The following is an 18,825-nucleotide window of genomic DNA, read 5'->3' on the forward strand; positions in this document are numbered from 1 at the left end:
AAATTATTATTATTATTATATATTAAAAATAAAAATTGTAGTTGATTTATGGTTGTTGTTTGAGGGGGAGAAATATGTTTCTGTATGTTATAAGAACTTTTGAACTAGATTTGAGAATACAGAAATAAAAAATGGTATTTTGTTAGCTAGGTTTTACCTCTGATCAGATTGTACAGAATACTATGGTTATACACTTATACCTAAGAAAACTCTGCACCGTGGCATATTTGGATTTTAGATGAGTATGAAAAAATTCATTTGCACTTTATTTAGACTTGTATTAAGATATATAAATTTAATACACTGTTTTTTGAGGGGTGGTTATAATAAGGGACAAAGATACTAGTATTTAATCTAGTATTTATTAAGTGCTTAATTAAGTTGTAAGTTCAAATGCACAATATAATTGTCCCAAAGACGTGATATCCGTATATTTCAGGGAACATACGGATAACACCCTCTTCTTATGTTCAAATTTTTTTATAGTTTTGTGAAGAATTGTCTATTATGTTATATTATGGAGGAACGTATATATTTATTAAGTGGAATCAAATTAATGAAAATATCAACAAACTGAAATGTTAATTCAAAAATTTGTAAGGAAAATGTTAATCAAGGCTTTAAGGATACTAGTTATTACACTACTATAAAGCAATGTAAATTGAACGGTGTAGTGTTTTTCTATGTTTTTTTTTTGGTAGTGTGTTTTTCTATGTTTTACAATTCCTTAATAGCAGACCTAGAAATATTTTTAAAAATTTCTATTACAGTAGAAACTCTTTAATTTAATACTCGGTAAATTAATAAACTCTCTAAAATAATAAATTTGTCCGGTCCCGACTTGGGCCAATGTAAAAAATTGAAAAACTCGATAAAATAATAAGATAATAATTTTTCGGGAGATCCCTTTATAATTTTCGGTCCCAAGAAAATCATAAATTAATAATTCATAGAAACTGAAAAAAATATATTAAGAATACATTGAACACATTTGTTCCTCTTGTTTACATTTACTGTACTTCAAAAGTCATTATTGATTTCCAATGCATATGAACACAATAGTTCCTAATTTACGTTGAGTCTCAAGGTTCGCTGCAACGTAATTCTAAGAGGCATAGACTAATTTGCCTTTTTGTTTGGTATGTACAGTATAATTACTTAAAAACTCTTTAAATTAATAATTATTAATTTATCGATAAATTAATAACTCTCTAAATTAATAAATTTCTCCGGTCCTGACGTTATTAATTTATAGAGTTTTAACTGTATTTATTTAATGTTTACTCAATTTTTATGCAATAAATTAGTGGAACAAGGTGACACATATCAGTAAACGGAACCGAAATAAACAATTAAAGGAATGCGTTACCTCAATTTTTTTAAAGGAATGCGTTAGTTAAATCTTAAGTAATTGAAGTGTTAATGCAATAAATTCATATTGTATTTTGGACCTCCAGCAACAAAACTGAGCTTAAAAAAACTGAACTTAATGTAATATATGTTCAGCCGTTCAACTACAACAAGTAGAGTAAGGTTACTCTCCATTTTTTATCAAAGAAATGAAGAACTATTTCAAAATAATGCCCTTTAATGTTTTTATACATACATTAGGAAATACAAGAAAGACTTTATTAGAAAGAAAAAAAGACAATTGTTATTTTATATTTGTACTGAACTATCATCTTTATTAATTATTTATGTTTTTTCTACTATTGCAAATGTAAAGTAAAAGTTATGTTTTGAGAGCAAAATACAAAGTATGTCCTGTTATTTTGAAACAATTTATTTTTTCCTTTTTTGCTAATGAGTGATCATTAGTTTAACACCACCGCCACACATGAATGAACACTACACTTTGTGGATAGGGGTGGAAATGGGTTAGGTTGATCCAAACTTTGTAAAGCCAAGCCTGACCTACATCAAAAAGTATAGGCCTGAGTCTGGTCTATTACCCATCATAGGCTCATTTTTAAGGTCTAACCTGACCTTTTTAAAGGCCCGATGAACCCCGAAAGCCTATTTAAAAGTCTATTTTACACTAACGTCTAGCCACACTTATAAACCTACTACTAAATATGTCAAATCTTATGAAGGCTTAAAGCACACGAATATGTCTATTACTAAATAACGAAATCATATGAAGATTTGAGTTTATAAAAAAAAAATCAACAGTATTAATAATGGAAGAGATATAATATTATAAAAAGCTTAATAGACCGGCCTGATAGGCCTAATAGGTTTTTTTTGTAAGCCTTAGCCTAGCCTATTTAAATAGGCTTTATAAAAAGCATGAGCCTAGCCTTCTTATTAAACGAGTCGGGCCGAACTACACTTTTAATAAGCTAGGTCGTAGACCCCTGTCGGACGGTCTAACTTGCTCCCACCCCTATTTGTGAAAGCATCCCTCATCTCTCTTGTATCTTCTAAAGTTACCTCCGTTTGGATTTTAGAATCAAAAGCATGTTTTTGGTTTATAATATGAAACTAATGAGAAAACATAACACCAAGATTTTTTTTCATTAAATCAAATTCTACAACAAGAACATTATTTAACTACAACAACATAAATTAAACATGAACAAGAACATGGATGAGTCAAACATACGGGTCCATCCGTGCAAACTTTGATTTCTTCGTTTGTCCTGTGACGAATCAAACTTGCTTGAATAGTATGAACGGATCTCACCAAGATAGCATCTAACTCGATCGATCTCTTTGAACTATGCTGACAAAATATAGAGAACATGGTTCTCTCTTCATCATTGTTTTAAAGTTTCATCTGAATGATTCGAATGTGTCTATCTGAATTGATTGACGAACAATGATAATCAACATTGGTCATCCTTCTTGTGTCACCGTGGTTAAGACAAACATTTATTTGGTATTGTTGATCTTTTAAATCAGACAATGTAACATCAAGACTAATCCTTATAGATTAGGTTTTTCCTTGTTGCATTGTAGTAAACTACAGCTATGTTAGAGCTCTTTTAGACGATGAATGATCTTTACTGTATTATTTGACGAATCGATCAAATAATCTAAATAAACCGTATATCATCAATCTGGCCTGGTTCAATTACACTTCTAAAAAAACCCTGAAAACCGAACAAAACCGAACAAAACCTAACCATATTCTATGTATGGCTTATCAAAAATATTGATGATTGTAAATTTTGTTATTAACTCAAAGTTTAAATATGCTGTGTAGTTTTGGAAGCTAGTACCAAGTACGTACCAGACAGTGGAAAGATTGTATGCTTCCACTAAGTTATGTTTCTTATCTAACGAGATGGGTCCTCACCAATCACACGAATCCTTACTCCCATTAACTGAAGCAAACTTTTAAAGTATCTCAAATAAACATGCTCTTTTTGCAAAGCAGACAAACTAGATATCTGAATCATATATTGTCACTTTTCAAATCTATACCAAATTTTCGTTCATATAGTACCTTGGATCATATATTAAGTTAAATTATGTGATCATTAGAGGGAAAAACTTAATTATATATGTGTGGTTATTATACGTTCAAAGCTAACTTTCCCCCACTTGTCACACTTTCATTAAGTACTCTCTTTATGTACTACATCCAGAATTTTTTATTGCAGTGATTTGCGAGAAAATCTTGTGGACCAGGACCAAAAATTTTGGTTTGGTCACACACACAAGAATTTGTCTTCTCTCTCTTCTCTTCTCCGTTTTCTCTCTCTTCTCTCTCTTCTCTCTTCTCTCTTTGTGTGTGACCAAACCAAAATTCTTGGTCCTGGTCCACACAAGTGTTTCTCGTGATTTGCAGTAGTAGTTTGGTAAAATAATACTATGAGTGTGAATTGGCTTTGCCGGCGACCGAAAATTAATTTTAAATGAAAAAAAGATTCAAATCTTTACCTCATGTTAAAAATTAATTTGATAGCAAGGACATACTGCATATAATATGAAATTGGATTTCCTATAATATTGTCTAGAATTTAGTTACGTAGAGTTAAGAACAACAATAGTTGGCAATAGTTTTTAATTAATTAACATTCTCAAACCTTAACCATGAAATTGAATGGCCTAACAACTAATTAAGGCATCTTGAACCACATAGGACAAGTTGTGTAGATAAAAAGGGCTTTCAATGTACTAATATCATTGTGCCATTATTGAAAGCAAGAGATGATGCAGAGCTTTGATAGGACACTGGTTCGTTTAGTGCTCATAAATTAGGTAAAGTGTTTACCTTGAGATGAAATATGTAGGACCATGAGGTTCACAAAACCGTCATTAGAGACTCTTGTTTTGTAAGCAAGAAAAACAAACACCTAGCTAACAGCCTAACACATCATATCATACCCTCTCTTGTGTATGCTTTCATCGTCATCATATTGTAATCATTTTTATGGACACTATACAAATTATCCTATCGGGTCAATTTATTTTGCACCACCTATAGTTTGGGTCCAACTTGAACCATTGAAATTACCTCCTATGGGAGGTTCTCTTTAGGTAAAAAGCTACAATCCACACTAGAAGCCAAGCACATTATAGTAAACCCTTTTCAGTAAATTCAATAAAATTTGTATATATAGAAAACCACGTTTCTGTGTGGTTGTTTGTGTTTTTGCTTATAACTAAAATATATTAGTTTTAGTTTCAATTAAACTGTTGCTGAATAAATTTTAAATCCGTCCAACAAATTACTTTTAAATTATTTTTAATTCGATTTAAAATATATCCCAGCAAATTACTTTTAGATTTTTTTTTGACAAAACAAATTACTTTTAGATAAATTTATCCCTTAAAACAATAGATAGATTTAAATCAATCTCAGTAAATTTAAGAAATGCACAATATATATTTACAAATTTAAGTTCACCAATTACAACAATATTACTTTGTTTCCTCAGGAAAAAAAAATTACTTTGTCATTTACTACTGGACGTACACATTGTCATTATTGATTATTAAACTCAATTTATACTAAAGGAAATTTTTAACCGTCACAATCATTTGAACAAAAAATTTGATCACACTTGTATATTTGAAAAAAAATAGAAAAATAAAAGAATAAACTTGTATATATTTTTAAAATAATTAATTGACAGTAAAACAAAACTGTGAATAAATGAGTAAAAAAAATGTGAATAAATTAAATTAATTATTTTAAATACTAACCGTAAAAAAAATACTCGTACTAGTTAGTGCAATTAATCTAGTTAATTAAATTAATTAGTAGTTTGATTTAAGCTAAAAAACTGATCATTTGATATAAGCTAAATTTTTTAAGAGTTTTTGTACTTTTAAATACAATAAATACTTTCTCTTTACAAAATAAATCAGTAGAGTTTTTTTTTTCTTTCAAAAGCTGCCAAAAAATAATTTATTCCCTACACCCAAGTTCATGTAAGTATGGAATATAGTCAACTTGTTTGACATGTTCTCAATATTAAATCTGGTGCGTTCCAATACTTTATTAATATATCAATGACTTAGGTTAAATGGGTCCAAGTTGGACCCAAAGTGTCAGTGGTGCAAATTAAAAGAAACCTCAAACATCAAACTTATTCTAGTTCCCTAAGCATGAAAACTACACTTTGTTACGAGTAAAATCCATTTTATGTGTATTATTTACATGTCTATTTACTATTTGCAATTAGATTTTTTTTTACCAAAGCATTTCGATTCTTAACATCAACTATTTTTTAATTTAACACAAACATAAGTCATTTCATTTAAGTAACTATGCATTTAAAAATGTATTGGATTAACATTATCCAATCCACATTATTTCTTACTTCCTCCGTCCCAAATTATAATCAAATTACAAGTCGCTTTGGAAAAAAAAATTGTTTCAATAGTCGATTTACAATACCAATAAAACTTTTTTTTTTAAGAAAACAATATCAATGAAACATTAATGTTACTTTTCCTATTATATTATACACTTAACTATTTATTACTCTCTTTTCATTCAATTCTTTAATTTATCTTTTCCGTATCATTTATTAAGGACAATTTTGTAAAATAACTCATAGTATCTCTTTCTCATACAAAATTAATTACATTTTTTAATCCGTGAGGACAGATAGATTAATTTCCTGACATAAACCAACTCAACTTCAAAATGAATTTTATAAGATAAAGTTTCCTGACATAAACTCTGACCAAATAAATATACTTTATTTAAAGTGCCCCGTGATACTAATTCACTAAAATATAAGGATGTTATTTTTTAAAGAAACACACTTCAAAGAAAGTTTTTCATGTCTCCTAATCCCTCATGGATATTTTAAAAAAATCAGCTAACCTACATACCTAAAACTAAAATCCAAACAGCAACAGAACAAACATTCAATATCATCATTCCATCAACTTGAAAATATTCCTGCCCACTTTATATTGTAAGGATTAAAACAGTCAGACAACAAACTCTCTTGGTAACAAGTTAAATCGAAGCAAAGAAAGATGTCATCAAGAAAATGTCTTTTTTTTTTTGTCAAAAATACATAACCTGTAGAATATCGCTTAGTACTACTATAATCTGCTCTAGAGATACATTTTTGCTTGAAGTTGAACTTTCAGACATTTTTCAAGGTGTTTCCTTTAACTTTAACTCCTTTCCGTTCGATCCTAGGCTGTTTTCCCCTCTCAATGCAGCTACTCGAGGACTGGGAATGGTTCCTGATATTTGCAGGCTATTCGCAGATCTTATATCACTTATTGGTGTTGCAGTTGAACTTGATGCTTTAGGGCTTTGAGTGCGACGTATCTCTCCGCGACTTCTCGTAATAATCTCATCAAGAATTTCCCCGCCATTGATATTGATTGTTGTTCCGTGGTTACTTAGATCCTGCTAAGTATATAGACATAAAAATCGTGAACAACATATGTGATAAGATTATAACATTTTTGTACTAATCTCATAAGAGTTTAATTTTGATACACTGCCAACAAATCACATATGTGACTTACGAGGTATTTATGATAAAAGTCAAACAGTTTCAATGATTTAACAATTATGATTGATTGACAGCGTAAATAATTATTAGATTGACGGTGTATATGAATTAAATCCATTTGATAAATAAAAGACTAATACGATTCAAAACCTCTTACATCAAAGGACATGTTGAAAGCAATGGCCGGTGCTTCCTCGTATGCTGCTGCGTCCAACTCTTGAAGATGGGCTCCTTTGAAAAAATGAGGAAGAAAATATTGTCGAACCGGGACAAGAAGCATGATTAACAATGGGAAGAGGACCCCGGCGATTGGTATCCAGGTTATGCCAAAGCAAAGAAGCAAGTAAGCTGTCTGGAACAGAGTAAACAGGGCAATTGCTTTCAAAGGCACAGTCTCAACAAAGGTTGCATGGTGTTCCTCCAGCAGTCTAGAAAGGGAAAAAGAAAATCTTCAATCTCATAAAATAGAATGCTAAATCTCACAAGCGTCAAACGAGCGATATGACAAGTCCATATGTTGTTTTCAGCTTATTTCCATAAGCTCTCTAAGATATTACGAAAACAGCTCATAGTTTTTATAAAAATTGTTTGACTGTTTTTTTTTTTTTTTTTTGTAGAAATAGCTTATAAATGAACACTTATATGATAACCACTTATGCTATAAGCGCTTATTAAAGTTGTTTATCAAAACAGAGTCTTATAATAGCGAAAAATTGATTATGAACATAAACATACTTGTATCTTCGACTTGGAGCAGTGAAAAGGTACAATATTCTCTCCCAAAACTGATTTCCTGGCAAGCTTTCAATTGCCATGAAGGCAAAGTAACCCCAAAGCACTGAGGTTGGTATCTTCTTCAAAACAGGCATAGCAGCAACACAAACAGCAACCATCAATGCCTGAAGTAGATTGCTGAGACGCTGCTCTTTAACTTCAACTGGCAAAAGGTCATCAACATCCTTATTCACGTCAAAAACGACTTCATCAACAGGGGCATCAATGTATCCATGACTTGAAGCGAGTGTGACGGTAGACTCTTTCAACTCTTTCAACCCCTGCTTGAAGAACAAAACCAAGGGTATATTAAAAAAAAGCGATCGCAAATTTCAGATCAATTGGAAATCATCGGGTCACATTTACCAAGGTGGGTGGAATTTGGGGAACCAATGGTGTCTGCATTACATCGTATGCTTCTTTCATACTTTCGTATAACTGACTCAGGTTCATGTTTTTTTGCATGCTTGCTCGTGCAGTAGAGACAAGCTTATGCCGCAAAAGCTATTCCAAACAAAACAAATATCAATAATATTCAATTATCTTATTAAAAACAGACAAGACTTAACAAAATGTCCATACATATCGACAGCCGACAAGTCATATTTGAGAATATTTTAAAAGCATATTAAATAAAATGAGAGATTATCATGCAACCTTCCAAATATTTCCTATTCATGTTTACCAAATATTTTATAACTCTTCAATTCAATGTAAATTTACATGTACCGAATTCAATGGTCAATAAGAAATATGTTACCTGATGTTTCAGAGTAGCTAAGCTCTTGGTATGCATTGGAGATTGTGGAATCACACCATTGGAAGGAGGGATTCCAATAAGCCCACACAATAAGGTCTGGAGAGTAAAATTGACAAGAATTTAAGAAGGAAAAATAGTGACTATATGGAGTAGAAAGAATAAGAAATAGGTTACATATTTCCATTAACTGGCATTACAATATATTTCTAAAGTATTTAAAAACATACCAAAAAGCCAAGGAGTAGTAAGTCATAATGATAAGATGAGGGTTTTCTTATATTGAACTCCTTTTGCTGGGCAAGTTGTGATGCAACACTGTGATCAAAGTAGTAAAGCACAGCAATCATTGTTGCTGGTATAAATGCTCCAATAATGTACAATAGCGGCACATTCAGCATTTCCTACAAAATGTAACAAAAAATGAGCAACAAGTCATGCCTGCTTTGCAAGGGGAAAACTAGAATATGACATTTCGTATGGTGGCACAATATTACTATCTACCAAACATAATCAAAGTCACCTTGACAACAGTCCAATTTGAGTAAGCACCAGGAGACCACGGATTTGGACTGAAAAGTCGCCTTGGGACTCCCCTTGGAACTTCGTTGACTGGTATGTAAGACACAGCAGTCCATACAAGAATCATTAAGGGGACTCCATAATCAGCTATAAATCCGCGTAGCCAACCTATAATATAACCAAAAAATTTAGAAGAATGAGAATGTTGATTAAACAAGCAGGTTACCTTACCTCACACTCACAATCTATCTTGTAATGAAAATCATTCCCTACTACATTTTTTTGTCGTATTTCAGAAGCATAGCCAGTACCTGTCCCGTAACGCCAGGATCTAGCCTTGCGGCTTCCTAGACCGGTAAAAAGAAGGCCAAACGACAAAACTAAAGCAAACATTCCGTTGCCAAAGAGCCAAGAGGATTGAAGTGCAATCTGATTGGTACCTTCTGTCTGTGTCTTTGGTACACCAAACTCCTCCACAAGCCCCTTTAAAATGGAGATTATTAACCTTCTTATCAAACATTAGTTTCATTTAGGTAACTGCTAACAGAAGGCTCCTATTTCGAAACCGCATACAGAAATTACAGATTACTAGAGAAAATGTTTCATGGTTCATAATTACTAACCTTTATAGCCTGCTGCATAAAGAGCATTGCAATTAGCAGACCAAATAGTTCACCGGTAAGGCGTGTGAATCTGTTGATTATGGAGCATGCACCGAGAATGGCCAGCAAGAAGAGCAACAGTGCAGTCCAAACGCATACCCTAAATGATTATTTATAAAAAATAAATATTGAGAAACGTACTTCATCTAATCAGTAATTCCCTAATAAAAAATAAACCACTCATGGAGTTCAATAGATACCATCCGGTCCAAGGTAGGAATAGTTTGTGTCCCAAATCCTCGCGATCCTTTGCAAAGTTGTACATGAATGTGTACATCAGAACTGTTGGCTCAGCTACACCTAGTATGAGGAGAGGCTGCCCTCCAATAATTGAATGGATAATACCACATAGTGCAGTTGATGCAAGAGTTTGAACAGCAGTGAGAGTTCCATCTGTATAATATATATAACTTCTTAGCACACAATATGACTAGAATACCGAGACTGAACCTGAAAAATAATATTCATTTACCGGTATTTCTCTCCAGTTGCTCTCCAAAAGAAATAACAGGAATTGCAGAAGCAAAAAATATGTATGTAGTTGGTGCAAGGATCCTATATAAAACAGAGTTAAATCAATGATTAAACACTATAGGCAGACTTCAAGATTGTAATTGTAACATCAGAACCAACAAGTTTGTAGTTATATTTTATAACTATATCACCAACCTTGCACCTGCGCGAAATCCACTCGTCCAATCTTGTTTGTAGCACACAATTCTTGCTTTGAAGTCATTCTTAATCCCACGGAAGGGAACAAATGTTTCTTCCATGAAAGTATTTGAATTCCAAGGAATTAATATTGCTCTTAAAAGGTTAAAAGATGACAAGTATGCAATTGGAGGATGCTTATTTCCGACTTAATTCTGCTTATTTCCGACTCAATTCAAGAGAACTCTAGTGATTAAAGCCGCATAGGCAAAAATATCAATAGAACTCAGGGCAGGGAGACATGAATATCATACTAAACAGAAAAGCTTGAAGATGGTGTAGTTATTTGTTGAGCACACACATCAGGCTCATGGTGAAGAAAATGAATAAATGAATCCAGAAAAAAGAATTTACATTTCAAAGAATTTATCAAGAACTTTTGCATATATTGTAATGAATAACAAATAAACTAGTTAGTGATTGAACAAAAATCACTTAAATTACATATCCAAGAGAAACTCAAAGATAGTCAACAAACACTTCACAAGAAGAGTAGAATTAAATACTCTCCTCAAGATTCAAAACTACCCTTTTCTCTATATTACAATAGAAACCCTCCATATGCTATCAAAAGAACCCAAATTTACTCCCAGAAACAAGTTACATATTACATGTTACACTTTCACACACTCAAATTTCAAAGTGAAACTAATCAAGTATCTGCTTTGAATGTGTAGCAATGGAGGGAAATCTAGTAAAATTAACGAAAATCCATAACCATAACCTGCATTTTGCTAGTATAGTTTAAAACCTTTGAGAAGAATGTTCATAAGATTCAACTAGATTAACGAGATTCCATGAATGAGACCATGTTGGGATTCGTTTAAAACACTTTTGAGGATTCGGACATTAATTAAAAAGTAAAAGGGTACTTTAATCTAAAATCAAAATTACATTTTTCTGCAAAGAGACTCAAAAAGGAAAAAAAATCAAGTTGAAGCAAACCAAACAAGAAGAAAAAAAGTGGTTGTTGCAGTTACATTCTATGGTAAACAAGATTGAGACAAAGCACAAGAGGAGGAACAAAGCAAAGAGAAGAAGTAACGAAGTACGAGGTATCTGTGAGAAGAGAGGTATGAAGAAGAAGAAAGAGAGTATTTTTGTGTGACAGTGGATGAATGTTGTGAATATATAAAAGAAAATGTTGGAATTTAAGAATGTATGTAGCAGGAACAAAATAATAATAAGAAACGATAATGCGACACATACACACAGAAAAGAGCAAAAGAAATGTGATTAGACAATAGTCACACACATGAACAAGTTGTTTAGGATTTTAGGTAAAGCTGTTCTCGAAAATGATAGTTGCGTGTTAAGTATATTTTTCTTCAAAAAAAAAAAAAAGTATATTTAAAAACAAACAAATATATATATGATTTTGTGTTGTTCACTTGTTTGGTTCTCACATTTCTCAAATTTATGGACTCTTAAATGTATAAATATATGTTTGGACATCGTCACCATTTGAAATATCTTTTGGGATGAGATTCAAGTTTATTTAAATAGTTGGCAAATCATTTGCTTCGGAATGGGTACTTGTAAACCATAAAATCGATTGAAGTGTGATACTCCATTAGTAAGTGCACATGATACACCAAACCATCATCGCCGTAAATTACCCAACTATCTAACTAAATTATTATCAAACAATTATCAACTACATTGCTCACCCCTCCTAAGATATAATTGTCGAAAAGTGGGGTGTCCGGTGTTCGAACCCCGACCCCTACATATATCATACATTGTCCCTATCAACTAACCTAAGCTCACGATGACAACTCAAATGGTTTTAGTAATTTAAAAAAGGCTTAAAAATGATTTTCGTCCCTGTAATATAGGCGTGTTTTGATTTTCGTCCCTGTAAAAAAAAAAAGTTTGAATTACATCCTTGTAAAAAAAAAATTGTTTGAAAATGGTCCCTGGCCCCATTGTTCAGCTGACTTGGCATGGTATTCGCCACGTGGCAGTTGCTGACTGTGCAACTTTTGCCACGTGGCGGTCCACGTAATTAAAAAATAAAAATAAAATTCTGAAAGTTATTTATTTAAATTTAAAAAATCTGAAAATAAATTTAAAAATCATAAAAATAATCCGAAAATTATAAAAAATTTCCGAAAAATCTGAAAATAAATTTAAAAATCATAAAAAATTTCTGAAAAAAAATCTGAAAATTATAAAAAATTCCGAAAAATATGAAAATAAATTTAAAAATCATAAAAAATTTCCGAAAAAAATATGAAAATTATAAAAAATTTCCAAAAAATCTGAAAAAAAATTTAAAAATCATAAAAAAAATTCGAAAAATAGATTTTTTAATTTGAAAATTATATATTAAATTTTTTTCGAAAAACAATGCCTATTATATTTTCTGAAAATAAATTATAATTTAATAAAAAAATCAAATTTCTTATTCTTTTATGAAAATTCTAATTTTAAAAAAAATATATATTTTTTTCAGAAATTTCAGAATATATAATATTCAAAAAAATTAATTTTATATTGATATTTATACAAAAAAAATAAATTCAGAAAATTATTTTAATATTTTAAAATTTATTTTCAGAATTTTCGGAAATTTTTCATAATTTTCAGATTTTTTTCAGAAATTTTTTATGATTTTTAAATTTATTTTTCAGATTTTCCGGAAATTTTTTATAATTATCTGATTTTTTTATTTTAAAAACAATTTTCAGAATTTTTAAAATATTTTTTAAAAAATTTAATATTATGTGGCACGCCACGTCAGTGCCACGTGGCAAAAGTTGCACAATCAGCAACTGCCACGTCAGTGCCCTCTGAAAAAAAAATTAAAAATCATAAAAAAAATTCGAAAAATAGATTTTTTAATTTGAAAATTATATATTAAATTTTTTTCGAAAAACAATGCCTATTATATTTTCTGAAAATAAATTATAATTTAATAAAAAAATCAAATTTCTTATTCTTTTATGAAAATTCTAATTTTAAAAAAAATATATATTTTTTTCAGAAATTTCAGAATATATAATATTCAAAAAAATTAATTTTATATTGATATTTATACAAAAAAAATAAATTCAGAAAATTATTTTAATATTTTAAAATTTATTTTCAGAATTTTCGGAAATTTTTCATAATTTTCAGGTTTTTTTCAGAAATTTTTTATGATTTTTAAATTTATTTTTCAGATTTTCCGGAAATTTTTTATAATTATCTGATTTTTTTATTTTAAAAACAATTTTCAGAATTTTTAAAATATTTTTTAAAAAATTTAATATTATGTGGCACGCCACGTCAGTGCCACGTGGCAAAAGTTGCACAATCAGCAACTGCCACGTGGCCAAAACCATGCCAAGTCAGCTGAACAGTGGGGTCAGGGACCATTTTCAAACAAAAAAAAAATTACAGGGACGTAATTCAAACTTTTTTTTTGACAAGGACGAAAATCAAAACACGCCTATATTACAGGGACGAAAATCATATTTAAACCTTTAAAAAACTAATGTTAGATGAAGAAATCCCGTATGGTAGAAAAATAAATCAAAACACTTAATACGCATCATGACCCCGCATAAAATCCTAATAATTAGGTGAGCAAGATAATTAATGAAAAAATAAAATAAAAGATGATCTCGTACAGACTCGAGGTTTAGAAAAAGATACATGTGAAAGGTTGTTTTGATTACGTCCAGATGTTTATAAGTCAGGTCTGGTTATTGAAAAAAGAAAATAGCTAAGAAACATTGAAGTTGAATTGGAATTTTCTTCATATTTTGAATTGCTTGCTGTATATATGTGCTTGAACACCTCATTCTTTGAATTAGTTTTTTAAAAATAAAAATTCATTTAATATGACACCATATCATATCATATCATAATCTTATTAAAAGTTATAATGTAAGAATTAAATCCAATCAGAGATGACCCCAAGTAAGGATGGGAATAGGTCAGGCCGGCCTATAGGGGCCTACGGCCTAGCCTACGACAGGTCAGGCCAAGCCAGACTTTTATCTTAAACAGAGAAGGCCTAGGCTTTTTTAGAAGCCTATTTAGCTTAAAAGGCCAGGCCACAGGCCATTCAAAAAGCCTCTTAGGCCTATTAGGCCGACCTATTTAAGTAAATATGAATAATATTATTTATTATTATATTATATTTTGTACTTTGAATTAAAATAAAAATTTGTTAACTTTTTCAGTAATTTAAGCTTATTAGTATACATTAACTTTTTGCTTATTTAAATGTATTATTATAAACTAAAATTGAAATATGATACAATATATAGTCAAATTCCCTAAAAACTCATCTTGATTATCAAAAGAGAGTTTAATCTAATTGATATATTAGTTCGCTAGTCTATTTAAACTTAAATCACATTACTTATTTAAAGATGTTCATATGAAATAGACTTTTAAATAGGCTAGTAGGCCGTATTAGGCTTTCAGAAGGTCAGACTCAGACCTAAAAAGTAAGCCTAGGACAGACCACAGGCCAAGCTTAGGCCTTAAAAAAAATTGATAGGCCAGGCTCAGGCCTTGCAAAGCCTAGCTCGGCCTAGCATATTATCATCCCTAACCCCAAGTTATAGAGTATGTGGACCTTGGTCCTCGCTATCTTTTGGGGTGGGTAGGGGGAAATTGAATACTATTTAATTTGTATTTTTTTTCTACTTAAAAAATGATCTTTGTAATATCATACATAGTACTTATAAAATTTTGATTAATATTATATTATAATATAAACACACTAATCTTTCTATAATTTTAGTGGAGACAAGAAAACATATTGTGTAGTCGTTGATATATTTGTTTTTAGAGTTATCACTATATTACACATGACAATTGTAATTGATGAAAGAATTTTCTCCATGATGAGTAGAGTTAAGAATCGAACGCGAAATCACAAGAGAGATGAATGATGTTAAACGATTTATATATATATATATATATATTTAATAACATTGAAAAAGAGAAAACTTATATTCATTTTATCAAAAATAAAATAAATATATATTTAATGTTATAAAATCATATGTGTGTGCGATTTCACTGCTTGAAAGTTTTTGGGTATGTTCTTGGATCTAATAGCATGTTACATATGTGCTTAGACACCCTAATAGAGTGCGACAACACTGAGGTTTGCCCTCATTTATAAACACATAAAAATTGCGATTGAACCTAACACAAGATCACAAAACTAGCTTGTGAGATGAGAATTGCTCCCACTTATAATACAAGTGCATGCCATATTTTTTCGATGTAAGACTCTTTAACAAACACATTGTATGGAAGCAGCTTCTGAAGCATGGAATGATAAAAATGAATTTTGATGTTGTTATCACTCAAGTTGGCATGTTGACCGGAGGAGGTGGAATAGCGAGTGTGTAACATCCCAAAATTTGTAAAGATTATTTTATATTAATTATTTGATAATTTTATATGATGAGTTATTTGTCATTATAAGTATTTAATTAAAAGAAATTTTAGAAATTGATTGTCTTACTTTTAGAAAGGGAGAGTGACCAAGTCAATTTTGACCAAACCAAACCAATTCTTCTAATTGTGCCACACGTGATGCTACTACTTGAGCATTATCATCCTGAGTTTTAGGTCATTAAGTTTCATTGCGCTCTTATCATAACTCCATGAAGTTCACTCACGTTTACATGTATGCCACTTTGCTGCCTTAAATTGTGGAGTCAAAGAAATAAATATTTTGTTCCTAAAAATAAGCACACGTTAGCTACATATATATCCAAGTCTCTCACAATCAGTTGGCTTCCCCCTAGTTAAATACACATACACGAGCCATTCCTCTCAAATTTCATTGTATCAGTTTTGTTATTTAACCAACAAATTACACTAGCCATCTCACATAATTCTCTGCATGAATTTACTTCACTGTTATTTCTCCCAATTCCTCTAAAGTGGTAACCGCCACATATCTATCTGTACTAGTTTTGCCATATTGAACAACACAATTGGAGAAGAGACTTGAAATACCTTTTAGGCTTTTACGGTCTGCTACACAAATCCACCAAATACATAATCTCCCGATTTCAACTTCCCAAAGTCAGTGACAAGTTGAAAGAAAAGGAGAACTAGAAAAGAACATATAGTAGGAACCATTGCATAGCTAATTCCAAGTAAGGATACTCCTACGTTTTATTCATGATTTTGCGTTTAAAGATTTCTAGTCTATTTTTAAAAGGCTTAATTTTTGGTACTTTAATTGCAAACCCTTTATAATTTTGGGATTATGCCGTCGGAAATTTTCTTTGAAATTTAAAGCATTTGAAGATTACTCTCTATGTAACTATTTTCTGGATCAAAATTGTCTTTAAATACATATATATAGATTGAAGGTGAAATTTTCTTATAAACAGTTTTTGAAAATATTTTGCTACATAACCAATTCGTCCAACCCCAAGCCATGAGTAAGGATTAGGAGTAACTGAGATTTAAAAAACTTAGTTAGTGATTATTTACTTGTGAAGGTTTAGACATAGTGGAGCAAAGATCGTTGTGTACGAATTTAGAGTCCTTTTGCTAGGAAGAAAAAGCGGCCAAAGTAAGGGCTTTTTCCCCATACGTCCATGCTAAGTACTAGGATGATGCTATGAATTAGAGGTAGAGATTCTTGTCTGTTGAGAAGAAAAACACTAAAATATGAATTTATATGGTAAATTTTAACCTTTTATAAAAGTTATTAGTTTAATTATATTTTATATGATAAGTGTATGATAATGTTATGTAGAATGACATTTATTTTATTTTGCTATGCATATATGTTTTTTTTTTGTGGTGTTGGAAAAGAAGTGTTACGTTTTTTTTAATGAATTAAAGAAATGAGAAAGATGAAAATGTGAATTTGTGAAATGATTGACTTTTGGTTGTGTGTTTGATGATGAGCTAATATTTGACTGTAATTGCCTTGGTGGCGGGTTGTGATTATATTCTGTGCGGTGCCTTAGTGGCGGGTTTTAGTCTGCATTTTCATGATCATGCATGACATATGCATCTATGTGGTGCCTTAGTGGCGGGAATTGCAATTATATTCTGTGTGGATGTCTTAGTGGCGGGAATTGCAATTATATTTCTGTGTGGTGCCTGTGTGGCGGGTTATATCCGGATCATATAGTTATAAGAGCATGCATCTTATGCATAATTGCATTGAGTCTGTTGTATACATGTGATTGATTATTGACTTAAAACTATTTTATTTCAACTAAGATGTGTGTGAACCTTACTTTGGAGCATATGACTTGAATGTATTTTCTTAATTCTTTTTTATTGATAAGTTTTGATATTATATATTTTATGACATTGTTTCTGGTGCTTTGAGTATGAACCAATTTGGATAAGGAAATTGACCCTTACATTAATATAATGTTGTAGGTACCAAAGATGATATATGAAGTTTGATATGCGATGAAAGCGTACGCCGCGGGGATAAAAATTTGGTTGTTGATTAAATTGTAATTTTAGAAGTAATTTTGAAGGACATTTAGTTTAAGAAATTTTATTAAATTATGTAAAGAATTTTGTATAGGCTTTGTTGGAATATATATTATTGATGAAATAAATAAATAGTAGTGTTTTTCAGAAAAAGAAAATGATTTAGGCTTAATGTCTTGGACAAAAATCCGGGGCGTTATAGAGTGACTGTAACACCCCGTTTTTCCCAACTTAAAAATTTCATTTAAATCAGAGTATTTTAAATCATAACGGAATGTCACATACTTCTTGAAAATCATAAAATGGATAATAAGAATTATCTCTCAGTATTTAACATCAAAAATCTAAAATCATGCAGCGGAAAATAGTTCAACATACTAAAAGTCTTGGCACGCAGGCCTCATCTGAAATCTCATAATTTTAGTTCGACATTTATTCATAAAAAGTTCATAAAGACACGTAAGGAACAGAAGTAAAAGCAAGCCCCCATCCCGTTACGTATCAGAGCACCTAGACAAAATGTGAGGAGTCCACTCACGTACGCCTCTAGTCTTTATTACCTGCAAGTTACCCATACGAAGGGCAACATTTTCAAGCAGAAGGGGTGAGATTTCACAGTCAATAAATTAAGCATGTAATTCATTAAAATGCATTTAGCAACATAAAACATTATTAACATATCAAACATTTATCATTTAGCATATTATCATTGCATAATCAAATACCATCATCATATATCATCATCATTAAATATCATGTTCAACTTAACGCTTAACTCGACAACACGACTCAACTTGACAATGCAACTCTTATCAACTTAACAACTTAACAACTTTAAACCATCGTGAAACTTCTTGATATGCAAATGCATGTGGTACCAATCAGCAACGTAAATGAGCGTAATTAGGCTCTCGACATGTGAGCACAAAGGCTGCCGGGCCTAAAACCCCCAACTTTAATGAGCACAAAGGCTGCCGGGCCTAAAGCCCCCAACTTTAATGAGCACAAAGGCTGTCGGGCCTAA

At 31.0% G+C, this 18,825-nt stretch overlaps 1 protein-coding gene and 1 long non-coding RNA gene across 3 annotated transcripts; one reads left to right on the forward strand and one right to left on the reverse strand.

The window, feature by feature from the left end:
* Positions 1 to 6,355: 6,355 nt before the first annotated feature.
* On the reverse strand, positions 6,356 to 11,492 carry LOC146940361 (boron transporter 1-like). 2 transcript variants are annotated; one of them, XM_085754067.1, is made up of 12 exons: positions 10,326 to 11,492; positions 10,129 to 10,211; positions 9,857 to 10,049; positions 9,618 to 9,756; positions 9,306 to 9,477; positions 8,996 to 9,162; positions 8,703 to 8,876; positions 8,476 to 8,571; positions 8,082 to 8,219; positions 7,677 to 7,996; positions 7,099 to 7,369; positions 6,356 to 6,832 (listed from the first exon to the last, which is right to left on the reverse strand). In XM_085754067.1, the coding sequence occupies exons 1-12, from the start codon at positions 10,427 to 10,429 to the stop codon at positions 6,572 to 6,574; spliced, it is 2,118 nt and encodes a 705-aa protein (XP_085610193.1). In that variant the 5' UTR covers positions 10,430 to 11,492; the 3' UTR covers positions 6,356 to 6,571. The 2 variants fall into 2 exon arrangements, with proteins under 2 accessions (XP_085610193.1, XP_085610192.1); XM_085754066.1 differs by having other exon boundaries at positions 6,356 to 6,835.
* A 4,485-nt stretch (positions 11,493 to 15,977) lies between these two features.
* On the forward strand, positions 15,978 to 17,959 carry LOC146940362 (uncharacterized). Its single transcript, XR_015031985.1, has 2 exons — positions 15,978 to 16,489; positions 17,742 to 17,959. It is a non-coding gene; the product is annotated as an uncharacterized LOC146940362 (long non-coding RNA).
* Positions 17,960 to 18,825: the final 866 nt, after the last annotated feature.

This window comes from Medicago sativa, chromosome 3, assembly GCF_051527215.1.
Source record: "Medicago sativa cultivar Bolivia chromosome 3, Bolivia_mono, whole genome shotgun sequence".
NCBI classification, from domain to species: domain Eukaryota; kingdom Viridiplantae; phylum Streptophyta; class Magnoliopsida; order Fabales; family Fabaceae; genus Medicago; species Medicago sativa.

Excerpts from the sequence above, each read along its gene's own strand:
- LOC146940361 (XM_085754066.1), bottom strand. The coding sequence starts at position 10,429 with ATGGAAGAAACATTTGTTCCCTTCCGTGGGATTAAGAATGACTTCAAA. Across the intron at positions 9,757-9,856 it reads TTCCTACCTTGGACCGGATG|GGTATGCGTTTGGACTGCAC; the intron begins GTATCTATTGAA and ends ATAATCATTTAG. Across the intron at positions 8,220-8,475 it reads TAGCTACTCTGAAACATCAG|CTTTTGCGGCATAAGCTTGT; the intron begins GTAACATATTTC and ends TGTTTGGAATAG.